This window comes from Mauremys reevesii, linkage group 6 (assembly GCF_016161935.1).
Source record: "Mauremys reevesii isolate NIE-2019 linkage group 6, ASM1616193v1, whole genome shotgun sequence".
NCBI classification, from domain to species: domain Eukaryota; kingdom Metazoa; phylum Chordata; order Testudines; family Geoemydidae; genus Mauremys; species Mauremys reevesii.
This window is the reverse complement of record NC_052628.1, coordinates 3,984,056-4,001,008: the sequence shown is the minus strand read 5'-3', so window position 1 is coordinate 4,001,008 and position 16,953 is coordinate 3,984,056. Positions and strand designations below refer to the sequence as shown.

At 52.2% G+C, this 16,953-nt stretch overlaps 1 protein-coding gene across 7 annotated transcripts in view; it reads right to left on the bottom strand.

Moving 5' to 3' along the window:
* CNTFR (ciliary neurotrophic factor receptor) overlaps positions 1-16,953 on the bottom strand; it is a 414,593-nt gene that overhangs the window by 26,087 nt on the left and 371,553 nt on the right. For all 7 annotated transcript variants that reach the window (XM_039545262.1, XM_039545268.1, XM_039545264.1 and 4 more), the window contains one exon: positions 15,137-15,300. In XM_039545262.1, the coding sequence (XP_039401196.1) occupies positions 15,137-15,300 (164 nt within the window). The remainder of the gene's footprint in view (positions 1-15,136; positions 15,301-16,953) is intronic.

Here is a 16,953-nt window from a genome sequence, read left to right as displayed (position 1 = left end):
AGGAGCCCAGGACTGGGATAGTGGGGGTGTGGGTCAGGACTGGGGGTATTGGCAGAGCTGGGAGGAGCCCAGGGCTGGGATAGTCGGGGTGGGTGGGTCAGGAGTGGGGGCATTGGCAGAGCTGGGGGGGAGGAGCCCAGGATTGGGATAGTGGGGGCTGTGGGTCAGGAGTGGGGGGCATTGGCAGAGCCGGGGGGGAGGAGCCCAGGACTGGGATAGTGGGGGGTGTGGGTCGGGACTGGGGGGCATTGGCAGAGCTGGGGGGGAGGAGCTCAGGGCTGGGATACTGGGGGGTGTGGGTCAGGAGTGGGGGGCATTGGCAGAGCTGGGGGGAGCCCAGGGCTGAGATAGTGGGGACTGTGGGTGGGACTGGGGGGCACTGGCAGAGCTGGAGGGGGGGTGGGCTGGGACAACAGGGAGCTGTGAGTCGGAACTGAGGTGCATAGGAAGTTTGCTACCAACAGCCCCCTAGGCCTCCCTCCAGACACTGCGTTAATCCCTCACTCGGCAATTCCTCCCCATCTGGAGGTGTTCAAAGCTCGTTTAACCCCGTCCGGGCCCTGGGGCTCTAACAGTGCCCCACACGCTGAGTGGGAAGCGGCCCTGCAGCCGAGGTCCGGTCCCTCCACGGGACCCCGCGCTCCCTCACCATGTTCACCATCCTGGGGCGAGAGGCAGGCCTGTCCACTCAGCGCTTCCCCATCCCACGCCTGCCTGCCCCCCGCCCAGTTTGCCGCGGGGGTAAAAAGCTGGGGCGAAACCCCAGCCTGCGTTCCTGGTGCACTCTGCCCGGTAGCTGGGTGAGCTGCAGCCAGGCCTGAGGTCCAGAAGCCCTTCGAAGGGACGTGAACAATCCCCCACAGCGGTTTGGGGGTGGGGGGCCCGAGGGCTCTGTGGCTGCTGGGTTCTGCTTTCTATTCCTCCACACCTCCCCTCCCTCCTGTGAACACACAGCCTGCTAGGAACGGGGGTGTCTCTCTGCAGCCCAGTGCACTGAGCAGAGCTTCCCCCTGCCCCCCCGGGGGGGGGGGGGGCACCGCTGAGCCAGACGCAGGCCCGATGCCGTGAGAGCTGGGCCAGGTGCCCCGAGGGCATCCACTCCCTCTCATTCCCCTTCCCTGCATTTCTCAGGGGCGGGGGCATAGGCGTGGTTTGACTGGCAGCTCCAGTCAGACCAATGGGGCCACCACGCGGGGAGAGCAAATTCTCCACCTGCCTGAGGCTTGCAGTTTGGGTGGGGGCAATGCCTCCTTCCCTCAAAACTATGCCCACGAGTGGAGGCGCTTCGGGGCAGCCGTGCGGCCACGGTGCAGCATGGGAGACGGGTGGGGAGCCCGGCGCGTAAAGGAGGATGGGCACCTGAATGACCACTCCCACGAGACCCAGGGCGGGGGAGGGGGGCGCTTTTCAGGCACTCGGGTTCTCAGAGAAAAGGACCCGTTGCCCAGACTCTTTTGGCGAAGGAACGCGCTGAACGGAGAACCCCATTTCCCACCGAAAAGCAGTTTGGGTGGAAAACGTGGGAGCGGCCCCAGTGCGACGACAGGGGTGGGGGAGGCAGCCAAAGGGAAAGAGGAGGTGCAGCAGAAGGGGTGCTAAGAACGGAGTGAATAAGCAGGGAGGGGCAGAACTGGGAGGGGCCTTGAAGGGAGCACAAGAAACCTGAACTCGTCAAGGTGGGGTTCAAAGAGCAGGGAACCCCATTAAATGGGACCAGCAAAGGGGGGAAAAACCCCATTGGATCTGTGCCCTTCTGTTTCTTTGCACTGGATGAAGAAGGGCCGGAAGGTTATTTGAAATACGCAGATAAATCAATCAAAGGGCCGGGCCTGGGAATCCTACATCCAATATCAACACAGCCCCGACCAACCCAGGAGATGTGGTGGGTCCCGCGGGGAGAGCGAGTGAACGCTGAGCTGTTGACGGGGAAGGGATGGTCAGGCTCAGTCTATGGGTGTCAAAGTCTCTGTAGGCTGGTGCGAGCTGGTGTGTGTCCACACACAAATCCCCTCCCGCTGGGAGAAGTGACTCCAGTTTGCAAAAGCAAGTCTGTAGCGGCAGGAGTTAAACTGAGGAGCAGCAGTGTGCGCAGTTCAGTCCTTAGGGCACTAGCCTACCACTTCAGAGACCTAGGCTTAATTTTCTGCTCTGCCACACGCTCCCAGTGTGACCTTGGGCAAGACACTTAGCCTCTCTGTGCCTCAGTTTCCCCACCTGTACAATGGGGTTAATAGCACTGTCCACCTCACAGGAGTATTGTGAGGATAAATACATTAAAGACAGTGAGGCGCTTAGATACTGTGGTGACAGGGGCCAGATAAGTACCTAAAATAGATATGTCCTGCTCCAATTTCACTAGGCCCATGCATGCAGCTCTCCCATTACATCCCCTCAGGGGTGTTTACACACAAATGCACACTGCTTTAGTTAAACCAGTTTAGCTCAAACCTGTTCTTAATTGAATTCCGGGTTGGTCCACACTATAGTGGCACAGCTGTGTCATGTAGAAGGGGTTTTTCCATCACTGTAGTTAATCCACCCTGCCAAGAGGCAGTAGGTAGGTCAATGGAAAAATTCTTCCTTTGTCCTAGCTTTGTCTACACCGGGGGTTAGGCCAACTGAACTACGATCCTCAGGGCACAACATTTTTCACAGCCGAGTGACGTAGCAAGGTCGGTCTGATTTTTAAATGTGGCCCAGCCAAGGTTTAACCAAAACAAGCTTGGTTTAAACTGAAATAAGAGCGTCCACACTGACCTTAGCACCAGCTTAAGTAAATCAATTTAGAATCACTCCTTTGGTTAAACAGGTGCAGTTGTGTGTGCGGACAAGCCCTTAGGCAGAGTCTTTAAAACGCTTTGGGTTTCCATTCCTCTTGGTCGATGCCTATTAAAGTCCGACATCCAATGGGCCTTTGTTAAAGATTCACCATCCCCTGCCATGAAGGCGGGATCTCCCAACACACATGCTTTGAGGCAACCGAGCTGACAACCCTGATATCTCTAGGGGAAAATGCCGTTAGAAACCTTCCAAATTTCCAGGTTTTCGTTATCTGTCACAAAGAGACATGCTGGAGACTCGCTCCCGTCTGGACCCACAGGAGTCCCCACTCAGTGGTGGTTTTAGCCTTTCCCGATCTAGACGCTCCCCATAGACGTAGGGATGTTTTCAGTTATTAACGACCATGATGATTCTGGTTTCCAGGCTCCTTGCTGGCTGAGCGCTGTGCATCCCCGAGAGGAAACGGGAATTCACCACTCACCCAGGCGGAGGCAGCCCGGCTACAGCCTGCAGGAGATTTCTGCTTTGCTTCAGGTTACTTGGTTTCCTCATTAACGTGTCAAGGGAGTCGTCATAAACAGAACCCTGCCGAGAGAGCGCAACCCCCTCCTTGCCTGACCCCCCCTTCTCTCTCTGATTAAAGACCAGACCCCGCCATCTCTCCTGGCCTGCTCCCTCCCAGGGTGGGCCCACTGAGACCAGTGGACCTGCTGGCTGAGTCAGACATGACTGCACCTGCTTACAGATGTGGCCCATTACTCAACCGGGGTGGGGGGGGACGACAATAGAAAATGTGGAAATGGCAGAAGTGCGAAATGGCTTTTTTTGTTTCGGTTTTCACCAAAAAGGTTAGTAGCTATTGGACGTCTAACATAGTGAACGCCAGTGAAGAAAATGAGGTAGGATCAGAGGCTCAAATAGAGAAAGAACAAGTTAAAAATGACTTAGACAAGTTAGATGTCTTCAAGCCACCAGGGCCTGATGAAATACATCCTAGAGCACTGAAGGAGCTGACTGAGGAGATATCTGAGCCATTAGGGATTATCTTCGAAAAGTCATGGAAGACGGGAGAGAGTCCAGAGGACTGGAAAAGTGCAAATCTAGTGCCCTTCCCTAAAAAAGGGAAATAAGGAGAACACGGGGAATTACGGACCAGTCAGCTGGAAAGATAATGGAGCAAACAATGAAGCAAAAGATTTGCAAACACCTAGAAGATAATGAGGTGCTAAGTATGAGTCAGCATGGATTTGTCAAGATCAAATTGTGTCAAACCAACTTACTAGCTTTTGTTGACAGGGTAACAAGCCTTGTGGATATGGGAGAAGTGGTAGACGTGGTATATTTTGACTTGAGTAAGGCTTCTGATACTGTCTCGCATGACCTTCTCATACACAAACTAGGGAAATACGACCTAGATGAAGCTACTATACGGTGGGTGCATAACTGGTTGGAAAACGGTTCCCAGACGGTAGTTATCAGTGGTTCACAGTCACGCTGGAAGGACAGAACAAGTGGGGTCCTGCAGGGACTGGTCCTGTGTCCGGTTCTGTTCAATATCTTTATAAATGATTTAGATAATGGCATAGAGAGTATACTTATAAAGTTGGTAGATGATATCTAGCTTGTGGGGGGTGGGGTTGCAAGTGCTTTGGAGGATAGGATTAAAATTCAAAATGATCTGGACAAACTAAGGAAAAATGCGAAATACTCCACTTAGGAAGGAACTATCAATTGCACACATACAAAATGGGTAATGACTGCCTAGGAAGGAGCACTGCGGAAGTGGATCTAGGGGTCATGGTGGATCACAAGCTAAATATGAGTCAACAGTGTAACTCTGAGATGTATTAGCAGGAATGTTGTAAGCAAGACCTGAGAAGTAATTCTTCCACTCTGCTCTGTGCTGATTAGACCTCAGCTAGAGTATTGTGTGCAGTTCTGGGCCCCTCATTTCAGGAACAATGTGGACAAATTGAAGAAAGTCCAGAGTAGAATAAGAAAAATGATGAAAGGTCTAGAAAACATGACCTGTGAGGGAAGATTGAAAAAATTGGGTTTGTTTAGTGCGCAAAATGGAAGACTGAGAAGGCACGATAACAGTTTTCAAGTACATAAAAGGTTGTTACAAGGAGGAGGGAGATAAATTGTTCTCTCTAACCTCTGAGGACAGGACAAGAAGCAATGGGCTTAAATTGCAGCAAGGGTGGTTTAGGTTGGACATTAGGAAAAACTTCCTAACCGTCAGGGTGGTTAAGCACTGGATTAAATTGCCTAGGGAGGTTGTGGAATCTCCGTCATAGGAGGTTTTTAAGAGCAGGTTGGACAAATGGTTTAGATAATACTTAGTCCTGCCATGAGTGCAGGGGGCTGGGCTAGAGACCTCTTGAGGTTCCTTCCAGTCCTACGGTTCGAAAGCTTCTCATGATTTTGGGGTCTCAATATTTGGGCACCCCACTGGAGACAGCTGAGAAGAGCCTGATTTTTGGACAGTGCTCAGCCCGTGCCCTCTGCTAGCCACAGCAACCTGAGACACCTCCCAGGGGCCAGCCCCCATCCTTATCACGACTGAAAGGTAGAGCTGGGATCTCATCCAACCACACCCATTGGATCGGGAGCAGGAAGCATTCAGGGAAGGCCTGTGGCCCATGTCATACAGGAGGTCAGGCTAAACAAGTCTGAAACTCTCTGGAAATCTTAGCTCTAATCTAGTTACCGAGCAGCTATGCAACTCCATGAAACCCTGTGAAACTTTTCCTTCTGTTCCTCCCACTGGCCCAGCTCCAGCAGACAGGGCTCAGGAAGGCTGGTGTTCTGAGCATGGCCGTTCCTCACCCGGCTCTGGGCAGGGCTAAATGACATGGTGGTTACAACGCAGTGCCCAAGGGTCACGGGTTTGCTACCGGAGGGCTCCCACTGCTGCTACCACCAAGCAGGGCCACCTTTGAGAGGGTCCCCAAACTGAGCAGCACTGCAGCCTGGCACGCAAGATTGCAGTGCCACTCAGGCCTGGTTGCTGCTCCGAGGGACAGGAGCTGCTGCTGCGGGGTGAGCGCAGGGCAGGCTTGCACTACGATGCCCATCCCTCCAACCCCCCCGGCAGCCCGGCCTCTCCTTGGGGGTCCTTGTTTTGGAAGAGGGGGAGGGGGTCAGTTTCAGTGTGGGCCCAAGGGGGCTGACCCAGTGGCAATGATGGAGGGCGTTTCAGGGAAAGAACGCAGATCCAAAAGCCTTGTGGAATGTATGTCCCACGTAGCGAATAGTTCCAATAGCAAAGGCCCCTGTAGCAAGCAAACACCTCCACCAGTGAGGAATTTGACTCCCTGATTAACTCCCTCCACTCCAGGGGAAACACTCACTGACTAAAGTTAATCATGGGCTTAAGTAACTGACCAGCTCTGTTTTGCAGGCATCCTAAGAGGGAGGAAGACTGTGTGTTTGCACTTGCTTGTGTGGGTGTGTTGCGTGTGCATTTAGGGGAAGGCATGCAAACATGCGTGGGCAGCGTGGGTGTTTGCATGCACAGGTGTGTGCATGAACCTACCTGTGTGCATTCATGCGAGTATGTGTGCATGTCCGTGTGTGCATATGTGGGTAGGAGTGTGTGTGTGTGTGTGTGTGTGTGTGTGTGTGTGTGTGTGTGTGCGCGTGCACACACATGTGGCTCAGCAGGTCCCCCAGCTACTGCCTTAGGGTACGTCCACACTGCAATCACGGGGTGCGATTGTAGCTCATGTAGACATACCTGGCCTAGCTTTAAGTCCCGGAGCAGGGAAGCTGTGGCAGCGAGGCCTAGCCTTACCCAGGGTTCCCGGCTGGGTTGTACAGCCCACACTGCCGGGCTTCACTGCTCCAGGACCCGAACTAGCTAGACCATAACCAGCTCAGGTAGGTTTGCTCCTGACTGCAGTGTAGCCAGAACCTCGGGGACAAGCTGGCTTTGAAAGCCCAGTCCTACGAGGTGCCCAACTCTTCCTAGTTGCTAGCAATTCACGTCCATGGTCCTGGGAGTTAAGGGGGCTCCTCCCTGTGTCTCAGCCCGGCCCCTGGGGCTACGGACACAAAGCAATACACGTTGGGAGTAGTATGTGTCTCTGCCTCTGTTACTTGCTAATTGTTAGTCGTTATTTTCAATGTGATAGAGGCACTTTACAGACATGCTCCTTGCTGCAGTATGTGCCAAACCTCCAACACCCCGGACAGCGGGGAAGAAGGGAAATCCCACTGAAGAGGCTTGGATGGTTTCTCAGGATGCACCGCTAACGCCCCCAGCCCTGTCCCCCAAGCTGCTCCGGCCACTAATGGAGGTTTGTAAGACCATTTTTCTTAGTGATCCGCCCCTGGGGGTCTCCCCGGCCCCCCCACTCCCAGACCCCTGGATTCCGCCCGCTCTGAGGTGGGAAGCGCATGACATTGTGACAGTCCTCAACACCCTCCTTCCTCGGATGAAGGTGGGTTTTTTCAATTGCTGACTTTGCCACCCGAAGGGGAAGGCAGAGACGTGCCAAAATAAAAGCTGCCAGTCGTGAAGCTGTAACCCACTGGCGACCCCTTTCACCCAGCAAGCCTCGGAGTGCGACCCCTCTAATAAATTAAACCCGCTTTTAAATATATTTAACACCATTAGAAATGCTGGAGGCAAAGCAGGGTTTGGGGTGGAGGTTGACAGCTCGCGACCCTCCATGTAATAACCTTGTGGCCCCCTGAGGAGTCCCGACCCCCAGTTTGAGAACCCCTGCTGTAACTGAACCAGGCCTGGGTGACCTCTGCAGCCAGGTTGCCTTTTAAAAGCAAACTCACCAGGGCAAAGCATCCTGGGCAAACGGCGATGCAAACTGCCCCGAAGTAGCATCTGTTCCACAAAGTGATGCTGTTAGCGACACCGGAGACGGCTGCGGCAAATGGAGCTTCACCGATTTCCTCCCCACTTCTCCATCCGCTACTTGCTCAAATGCTCTGCAGATGAACAGGCTTTGCTGGGGGATTTGTCTTTGCTTTGGTTTGCCCCAAAACAAGAACTGCAGGGGCTTTGGTAAGCAGACCCAGAGGTTCGTCTCTTTCACTGTAGCTGCTGCCTTGCGACTTTGCACGGGGATGTGGCTCAGTGATTCCCAACAGGTATCCAGACACCGGCGGAGCAATTGCTTCTCTGTGATCCCAGCAGGCATCAGTAACAACATAAGAACGGCCATACTGGGTCAGATCAATGGTCCATCTAGCCCAGTATCCTGTCTGCCAACAGTGGCCAATGCCAGGTGCCCCAGAGGGAGTGAACAGAACAGCGCAATCAAGTGATCCATCCGTATGCCTGCTGCATCAATTGCTCCTCTGAGATCCCATATCCCAGGTGAGTGGCCTGGCCACTGCGCTGTTGGCTACGTTGGAGCGGGTCTCTGTCTCTGAGTCCAGAAATTCCATCCCACGCCCTCCTAGCAATGGGGCAGATGGTTTGAAACACAGCGCTTGGCACGGATCTGCAGTGTTGTTAAGTCTCCCAACTGTATTAGAAGTCTCCCGCCATTTGGTGTTTTTTCCTAAAGCTCCAGCTTCAGGAGTCATGAGATTGGGGGCCGGGGCGGATCTCAGCTTGAGAAATGGCTTCTCTTGCCTGGTAACAAACTGACTAGTGAATAGGAGCATCCCTGTCCTCTACTGGACAGAGTCAAAACTGCTCGACTATGTGTCATAGGGGTCCCTTGAGCTTGAGTGGCAGGACTTAGGCTTTCAGAACCAGGGGCCCTGATGCTACATGGTGGAGCAAAGTGACACTGGAGAGGTTCCCACACTAAAGCCCTGATCCAGCAAAGCAGTTAAGGATGTGAATAGTTCCACTGCAGGGCACATCACCCCACTCCCTGCATGCTCCCCACTAGACGGGGTGACTGCGTGTTACACGGCTCCGCTTGGAAATCTCTCTGGTGCGTGCATGCCATTGTAGTGACGGTACTGCATTATCTGGGTGTTTTTATATAAACGCAGCCTCTAGTGGGGGCTTTAGCACTGTGGGCAAATGTGAATAGAAGTGTGCCTAGGAGCTGGCCGATGGATGGTATGAGTAGGGGTGTGGGTGGGTGTCTACATTCATGCACACATGTGGACTTTCACGCAGACAGGACTTCGGTGTGTGCGTCTGCAGAGGTGTGTGATCGTCTCCATGTGTGAGAGCCAGCGTGCTCGCCGGGATACAGTATGTATGCGTGCAGTGATCGCTGCTGCTGTTGTGAGTTAACTGAAGGAGCCTGTAAAACCAGAAACAGGCTATTAGCAATCCATTAGGGCAGAGTATCCAGTTCCAGCCTAGGTAATCCATTAGAGGAACATCTGAGCGCATTAGGAGAGCTCGCTGGAGGCCAGGACGGGGCTATAAAACAGAGGAGGAAACCATGCTAATCTGGCTTGAATTACCAACTTAAAAGCCGGAGAAAAATAAAGGATACCCTAAATATTTAATGTTTTATATTTAGGAGACAAAATGTGAGGTTCTGCCAAGAGGGGAGAATAAAAAAACCTGTTTCGTCTGCAAATACATCCCATCTCTCCGTCCTGGCAGCCGAAAAGGAGCAGCCCGGCTTTCCAGTCCCCTGGCTCTCTGGGGTGAGCTCACCAGGGCAGGCTAGAAGGGAGACCCGATTGCCACCCATCATGAAATTAATTCTACCTTTGATGGGGCTGTCAGCCTAGAGTGCTGGAGAAGGGATGTGTCCCCATGGCTGGTGTGTGTACCCCCTTTTTGGGGAGGCTAGCCCTGGCCCCGCCCCTTCTGCCGGAGGCCCCGCCCCTACCCCACCCATTCTGTCCCCGCCTCAAGCCCCGCACTGCCGCTGGAGGAGCCCCAGCCGAGCGGCTCCAAACACTGGCCTGCCCGCCTCAGCTGTCCTGAGCTCTGGGCAGGTCTGCCCCAGCTGCACCGGCCAGCCCGAGCCACCCCTGGCTGCTGGCCGGCCCGAGTGCCCACTGGCCTGAGTGGCCCCAGGCCGCCAGCCCAAGCGGAGCCCCTGCTGGCTTCAGGGGAGAGGCAGAGCAAGGGCGGGGCCTTGGGGCAGAATGAGGGCGGGGCCACGGCATGGGATTGGAGAGGTTTAGCCTCCCCTGCCTATTATACCCGCTGCTCATGTGTGTCCCAGCTGTGTCTTAGGTGCTGCAACGTGCCACGCGTCCACCACACATAACCGCGCACACAGACACCCGCGTTTCGGTCAAGGTGCAGCCTGGGGCTCCTTCTTTTAGCACACAGATAATAATTCACATGCTTAGAGGACTCAGTTCAACCTCACAGCGGTCCGGGGCTGAGGGATGAGATAGCAGCAGGAAGGAGCCTGGCTTGAGTCAGGCTGAGTGCGTAGAGTTGGCAATTTGGGAGCGCCGCCGGCCCCAATGTCACTACTTGTGTAAACGAAGCAATTTTGATATGGAGTCACTCAGGTTCTCATACCTGCTTTTACTCCGTCCTGTCCCTGCCCCGTGGCTGGAGACCTTCACTTGTCGCTACATGAAACACAATGTCAGCCTGCTGAGTCTTTGAATTCCAGCAGCGCAGGCCCCAGCCCCACAGTGCTGCAGCCAGCCCCTCCTCTACCTGCCCATAGAGGATGCTGGGTATCCAGGGGGCCTTGGGGCAGATTGAGGGCAAATCCTTGGAGCCCTGCACTGGAGAGGGCCCCATAGTGATCCGGAGGTGGCACACAGCTAATTACTGATGGCCAATTGGCTGAGTGGGGAGCAGCTAGCAGCTGACTGTCACGGGTGCCAGGATGCTTCCAAGTGGGCCCACGTCTGAGCCAACCCCTCCTCTCCTCAGATGTGTGGGGCAAGGGTGGGTCTCTGGCCTGTACACGGAGGGCCGGATCTCGTTGGGAAGGCCCCGACCTGCTGCGTAAGCTGGACCGAGACAGCAGCTCCCTGCATCTCACTCTCCCCATCTGTAAAATGGGCACTTGGATGCTTTGGACGGCACTCCAGGGCCTGGAACACCCACGACACAGCCAGTCTGTTCCTGTTGATACCTTCAGGGCAGCATTTTAGAGCGGTCTCAGCAAATCACCCCAGCACGGCAAAGTCTAAAGGGGTGGGACTAGATACCTCCTGAGGTCCCTTCCAACCCTGATATTCTATGATTCTATGAAAATCTTTGCGCAAAGCTGGCAATAGGGGAAGCAGCCCTTTGCTCTCGGGTGGCCATCAGACACACTTCAGGGGGAGGGGGGAATTGCGTTTGCTGCCAACAAATGATGCACCCAAGCAGAGTCTGAATGCACGTTCCTGTCCATATCCAGTCACTCCAGAGGCCCTCTTGTGACCTGCAGCTCAGCCAGCCAGTCTGGGTTGTTCTTGCAGATCTTCTGTTGTGTGCCCGGAGGCTGCTGCTCTGGGAATCACTCTTTTCCCCCTGGGAATGTTTAATAAGCTGGCCTGCTCCTCTCTCCACCTTGGCACGTCCCTGTGCCCCGCTGGGTGACAGCCCTGTGGCACAAAGCAAGGCTGGGTGGGGGATGCAGCCTAAGTAGGTGGCAGGCAGGATTTCCATTAGCTGACTCCTGTGTATGCAAGGGGTTTAAATGAGGTAGGGGGTTAAGTGTGTGGGGGGCAGGGAGGAGGTGAAGAAGAGGCCAAGAATGGCGGTTAGCATGAGGCCATGGGTGCGGGTGGGCACAGATGCCAGCATATGGTTTAACTGCTTCTTGTGGCTGCTGGCAGAGGTCCATCCTTCTCCACCTGGCCTCCTTTTTATTAACCTGCCGGGACACTTTGTGATGGACGTTCCCGCAGTCAGCAGTCAGGTCGTGTGTAATGGCCTGGCCAAGCGGGGAGCTGAGTGTGGGAGGGCACCTTGTGTTTACACCAATAGCTCCTTCCACCCTTGTGTCAGCCAAACAAGGGCAGGTTGGACATGCCACATGGTTTGGGATGCACCTCCCCTTCCTGGAACATGCCCTAGTCCAGGGTAGACTGGTCCCTAGACTCCCCTGGGGAGGGGAAGGGCTAGTGCCACCTGGGAACGACACAGTATGCACCGGAAACGAGACCTGTCTGTGACACTTTACACTCATTAACCATTTTCACGTCACCCCTTTTTCAGAGGTGCCCCAGTCAACGCCTGCTCATCCCCTTCAGGCTGTGGGCAGAGGAACGGCCTCTCGTTCAGTGCCCAGCAACCCTTCTTGGCAAATGAAACCTCAGAGCTTCTTATTCAACTGCTGCACAGCACCCGGCTGAACTGGTCACGGTGCGAGTGACATCCCGGCACGGTACCAGGAGCTCAGGGCTGCCTCTTGCCTGTCTTCAGTGCAGGCTTGGCACATGTGGTGGCCTCATCTCAGTCACGCTGGTCCCCGGCCAGCAGGGTCCCAGGACTAGCATAGGAGGAATTGCTGCAGGTCAGGATTAAGATGCATTGGCAGAGCGGTGTGGGTGGGACTGTGGTGCATCCACAAAGCTGAGGTAGGGGGATGGGGAGAGGAGATGCCCAGGGCTCTGTGTGTGTGTGTGTGTGTGTATGGGGAGTGTCCCTGGAGGCGGGGTTGTGGGTTGGGATTGTGGTGGATATGCAAAGCTGTGTGTGTGTTGGGGGGAGCCCAGGGTTGCACTGGCAAAAAGTGCTGCAGCTCTGAATTCAAGTGGCTTGACAGAGCTGTGTAGGGAATCTTGCATGGCCCTGCAGTGCTACCCCAGTCTGAGTTTAAAGAGCTGATTGAATTAATCACTGCAAATAATTCACCTGATGAACAGCGGCATTTTCATTCAGCTTATTCACAAATCGTATTTTTCATTCTCCGGCTGGCTTGACAGACAGTCTAATAATGAGCCCAGGACCTTAGTCGGCAAATGTTGGCTGTCAGTCACTGAGCAAATTATTCCCAAACACACTTTTGCATTATTCGACCCGCTTCAGCGATCGGTGTCACGTCACTCACAATTAGGTTTGTTTTTTTTTTTAATATATAAACAAGCAATACAGAAGAATGATGCAGCCACAGCATGAGTGATGGCAGAGAGAGAAAAAGCCCAGAACACCAGCACTTCTGGATCAGACACCTTGGTTCTTAAAACAGGAATGCCAAGCCACTCAATGTAGGGAAAGGATTGTTTTCGTCTATGTCGCCACTCCCAGATGCAATGGGGAATCACCTGCAGATTGCAGCGATGAATCACACTGGGGTGTGACAGCGGGGACGGATTGTGTCTTGGGGTTTGTATTTTTACTGAGAATTCTCATCTAACGAGGGTGACCAGACATCCTGATAAAATCAGGACTGTCCCAATATTTAGGTGTTTGGTCGGGACGCAGTTTGTACCGATATTTCGCGGCACTCCACTTTTTTTTTTTTTTTTGCTCTGCTGATGGCACTCCGCTTTTTTTTTGCTCTGCCGGCGACCCCCCGCAATGTTTCCTGATATTTTCTTCCTCTCATCTCGTCACCCTACATCTAACGTATTGAGATGGTCCCCCTCACCTTGGTATTGGAGCACCATACAGTCTCTAATGCGTTTAGCCTCATGGCCCCAATGTGAAGTACAAAGTGTGCTTATCCCCACTGCGGCACACAGAGAGGTTAAGTGACTTGCCCAATGTCACACGGGAAGTTGGTGCCGGAGCAGGGACTTGAACCAGTTTTCCATGTCTGAGACTAGCATCCCTAGCCATAGGACCATCCTTCCATTCTTAACATAGTTTCAAATGCCACCAATCATACTTAACAGACTCCAGGAGGCTGGAAAACTGCCAAGACCCCTTTTCTCTTTGGGTGCAGCATACAATGACCGGCACGCAGGCACACAATCAGACCGAGTGGGCCGGCCTATCCTGAGAGCTCATAGTGAGACAGACATAGCCACCCTGGCCCAAGGAGCTGCAGGCAGCAGGATTGTTGCAGTCACCTGTGTGGACAGGCAGGCTACTCCCATCCCAAAACAATACAGTAATAGATGTAAAGCATCTGATTGCTCCTGTAATTCCTGCAATGAGCCAAAAGGGCAGAGCTGGTCAGAAAAGCCTTTTCTCCAATTGTTTTGTTTAAACTTCCCCTGGAGTCTTCTGATTTTCGACCATGTGAAACCAAATTTTGCATTTCAAACGTAATTTTTTTTTGTTTATGAAAATGTTCAAAAACGTAAACAAAAATATTTTTATTTTTAGGTTTTATTTGTTAGACACCCCTCCCCTCTTTACCCCCCTGCTTTCCAGTGGAAAAATGGGCAGAGTAAAGAGAAAGAAAAGGGGACAAAAATCCCGCCCCCCTAACCCCAGAAACCAAGAATTTATTGGTTTTCAAAAAAACAAACAAAAATTTCAACTGGGAACAAAACTACACATTTTCGCCTGGTCAAAAAATAAGAAAACATCTAAGGACCCAAAAAACTGACACAGAAATTTTCTCTGCCTTCAGAAGATCTTTTTTCATCCAAAAAACCCATCTGACAAAGAAAGACGGCCCAGCTCTACAAACATATCTGAGATCCATGTCTACCAGCAAGCTGTTGGTCCTGCTCCATTTGCCGGTGAGCTAATAATCTCCCCATCACACAGCCCACCACCAAACATCGCCCGAACTGGGATTATAATCAGCCAGTCTCAGAAGAGAAGACAAAGGTTGAATGGATATGCTCAAATAAATTTGTTAGTCTCTAAGGTGCCACAAGTACTCCTGTTCGGATACGGACTAACACGGCTGCTACTCTGAAACCACTCAAATGCCGTTACCTGGGCTATCCCTGTTCTTCTAGCGAACAGTGGACTTCTGTCCTAAAAACCTCACTGACAACATTCTTTTTTTTAAAAAAAGAAACAAGAAATAAAAGTAAAACTACGATAACATCAAAGCAAAGGCTGTGTCCCTGACAGTGCAGCGTGTTGTGGCACAAGATATTTTTTTATCTCCGGTTTGGAATCTAACATGGCAGAGCGCATTTAAATGCAGTGACATTTACACTTCAAATGTCTCTTACATCTCGGCGGGCAAGTTTTATGTAGAACATATGTATGGAAAATAGATACTGGCCTCGTATTAGAGTGCAGAGTGGGGGAGTGGTTTGAAGGAGGAATGGGACTTAAAAGGCCTTGGTTGCGTTGGCTTGTCATAAAGGAAAGAATCAAATGTGCGTTTTGTGCAAGCTGGTTACCAGGCGGTAACATCGCCTTCGCAGCAATAAAGCCCCTTCTCGTTCCCGAGCACCTCCTGTCCAAAGTCCTTCCCAAGCCATAGGCCCATTCGGAGGCATTTACTGCCTCCCTCAACTCCACTGACTTCACAGCCGGTAAGGAAGGGCTGCAGGCTCGGGCCTCTACAACACAACAACCCCACAGCCTTCCCCTCCCCCCCCACACCTGGCCCTCAGTGAAGGCGATTGAGAGGTCACTCACATGTTGCCACTGGTCAAGGATGAGGGGGCGATACCGCAAGAAGAATTTGAGCGGGAAGGACTCGGGGTCAGGCCAAGAGGAAGGGTTCTGCCACCTCACTTCGAGCCTCCGGGGGTTGTTGGATACTGGCTTGGCCACCACGTTCTCTGGAGGGTCCGGTTTTACTGGAATAATACAGAAAGGTCTTTTTACACCTTATACTCTTAGTCCATTCTCATGCTATTTCACAATACAGGGTTGGGTTAGCTCTACTCCAGGTACAAACACACCGCAGGTAGCTTCCTCCCATGGGTACATTTTGCCACTCACAAAATATCAGCTAGCTGTGCAACATGGCCATGTAGCTTCTAGATTCTGCCTTATACTTTGTGGATATGTCGCAATATGTTTTATGAAGCATACAGTAAATATGTGGAATAGCAGATGCTTATTCCGGTACAGATTAGAAGCAACAGGTTCTACAGCGAGGAGGGCCAGACAGACAGATAGATGCACATGGGTGATAGGTAGATAGACAGACAGACATTGTACTTGAGGACTCGGTGAGATGAGGTGACTGCTAATGAGTTATAGACACTTGTATGGTACACTTCTAAGCCTGTTCAATCCTGACGCCAAATCATTACTTTCAAGGGGATGACCCAGGAGGTCCCTTCCAGTCTGACATCCTATGTTCCTATGAAATCAAAAGGCCAAAGTTGGTGCTCGTTACTCAAAGCTGACTTCAATGGGAGTTTGGCCTGAGTAAGAATTGAGTAAAGGCCTCAGAATTTGGTGCATTGACTTCGATGAAGATTTAGGCTCCATAAGGACTGAGAACATCAGGATTCAACCCAGACCGGTTACTGATTCTTCATGCTTCCCCAGAACACAAGTCCAATGTTTTACCTTCTTCCCCCAACTTTCAGCCTCTTCCCCTTTGACTCTAGCTTGGGGTACTGGAATATTTGCTCACCTACTTCAAAGGCTTTTTGAGTAAGGAGTAATTAGATGAGGTTTGTAAAGTGCTTTTAAAGCTGCAGATGTATTAGGGTATCGATAGCAAATCAGTCATTATTATACTTCTAGACGGGCCATTTTCTTCTTGGGGATGGGTGGTGTCCCGCCAAGCATTGTTGAACTGAACTCCCAACTTCTAAAACTTTTCATTTGCTTTAGCAAGTCTATGAAAGGCCAAGGTCAGGGCGAGAGCATTAGTGTGTTAAGAACATAACATAAGAACGTAAGAATGGCCCTGCTGGGTCAGACCAAAGGTCCATCTAGCTCAGTACCTGTCTGCTGACAGTGGCCAATGCCAGGTACCCCAGAGGGAATGAACAGAACAGGGATCCATCCCCTGTCACCCATCCCCAGCTTCTGGCAAACAGAGGCTAGGGACACCATTCCTGCTCATCCTGGCTAACAGCCACTGATGGACGCACCCTCTATTAATTTATCTAGTTCTTTTTTGAACCCTGTTATGGTCTTGGCCTTCACAGCATCCTCTGGCAAGGAGTTCCACAGGTTGACTGTGCATTGTATGAAGAAATACTTCCTTTTGTTTGTTTTTAACCTGCTCCCTATGTTCTGTGGTAATTAACAGCGTGTTAATTATTGAACAGGTGAGAAGCCCAGAGTTTGCAGTGTGCCTGACCTAGCTGTGTGTTATGTCTCCCCATTCAGGCTAATACTCTCCTGGGGAGTTGGTTAGACAGATATGCCCCAGAACCTGGCAGCCGGACACAGCCAGATTGCAAAACAAACCCTGACTGAGCAGCTGTATGCTCCTGTCTGTGCATCAGTGTGGGCCTTTCCAAACCAAACAGGTGAGCAAATCC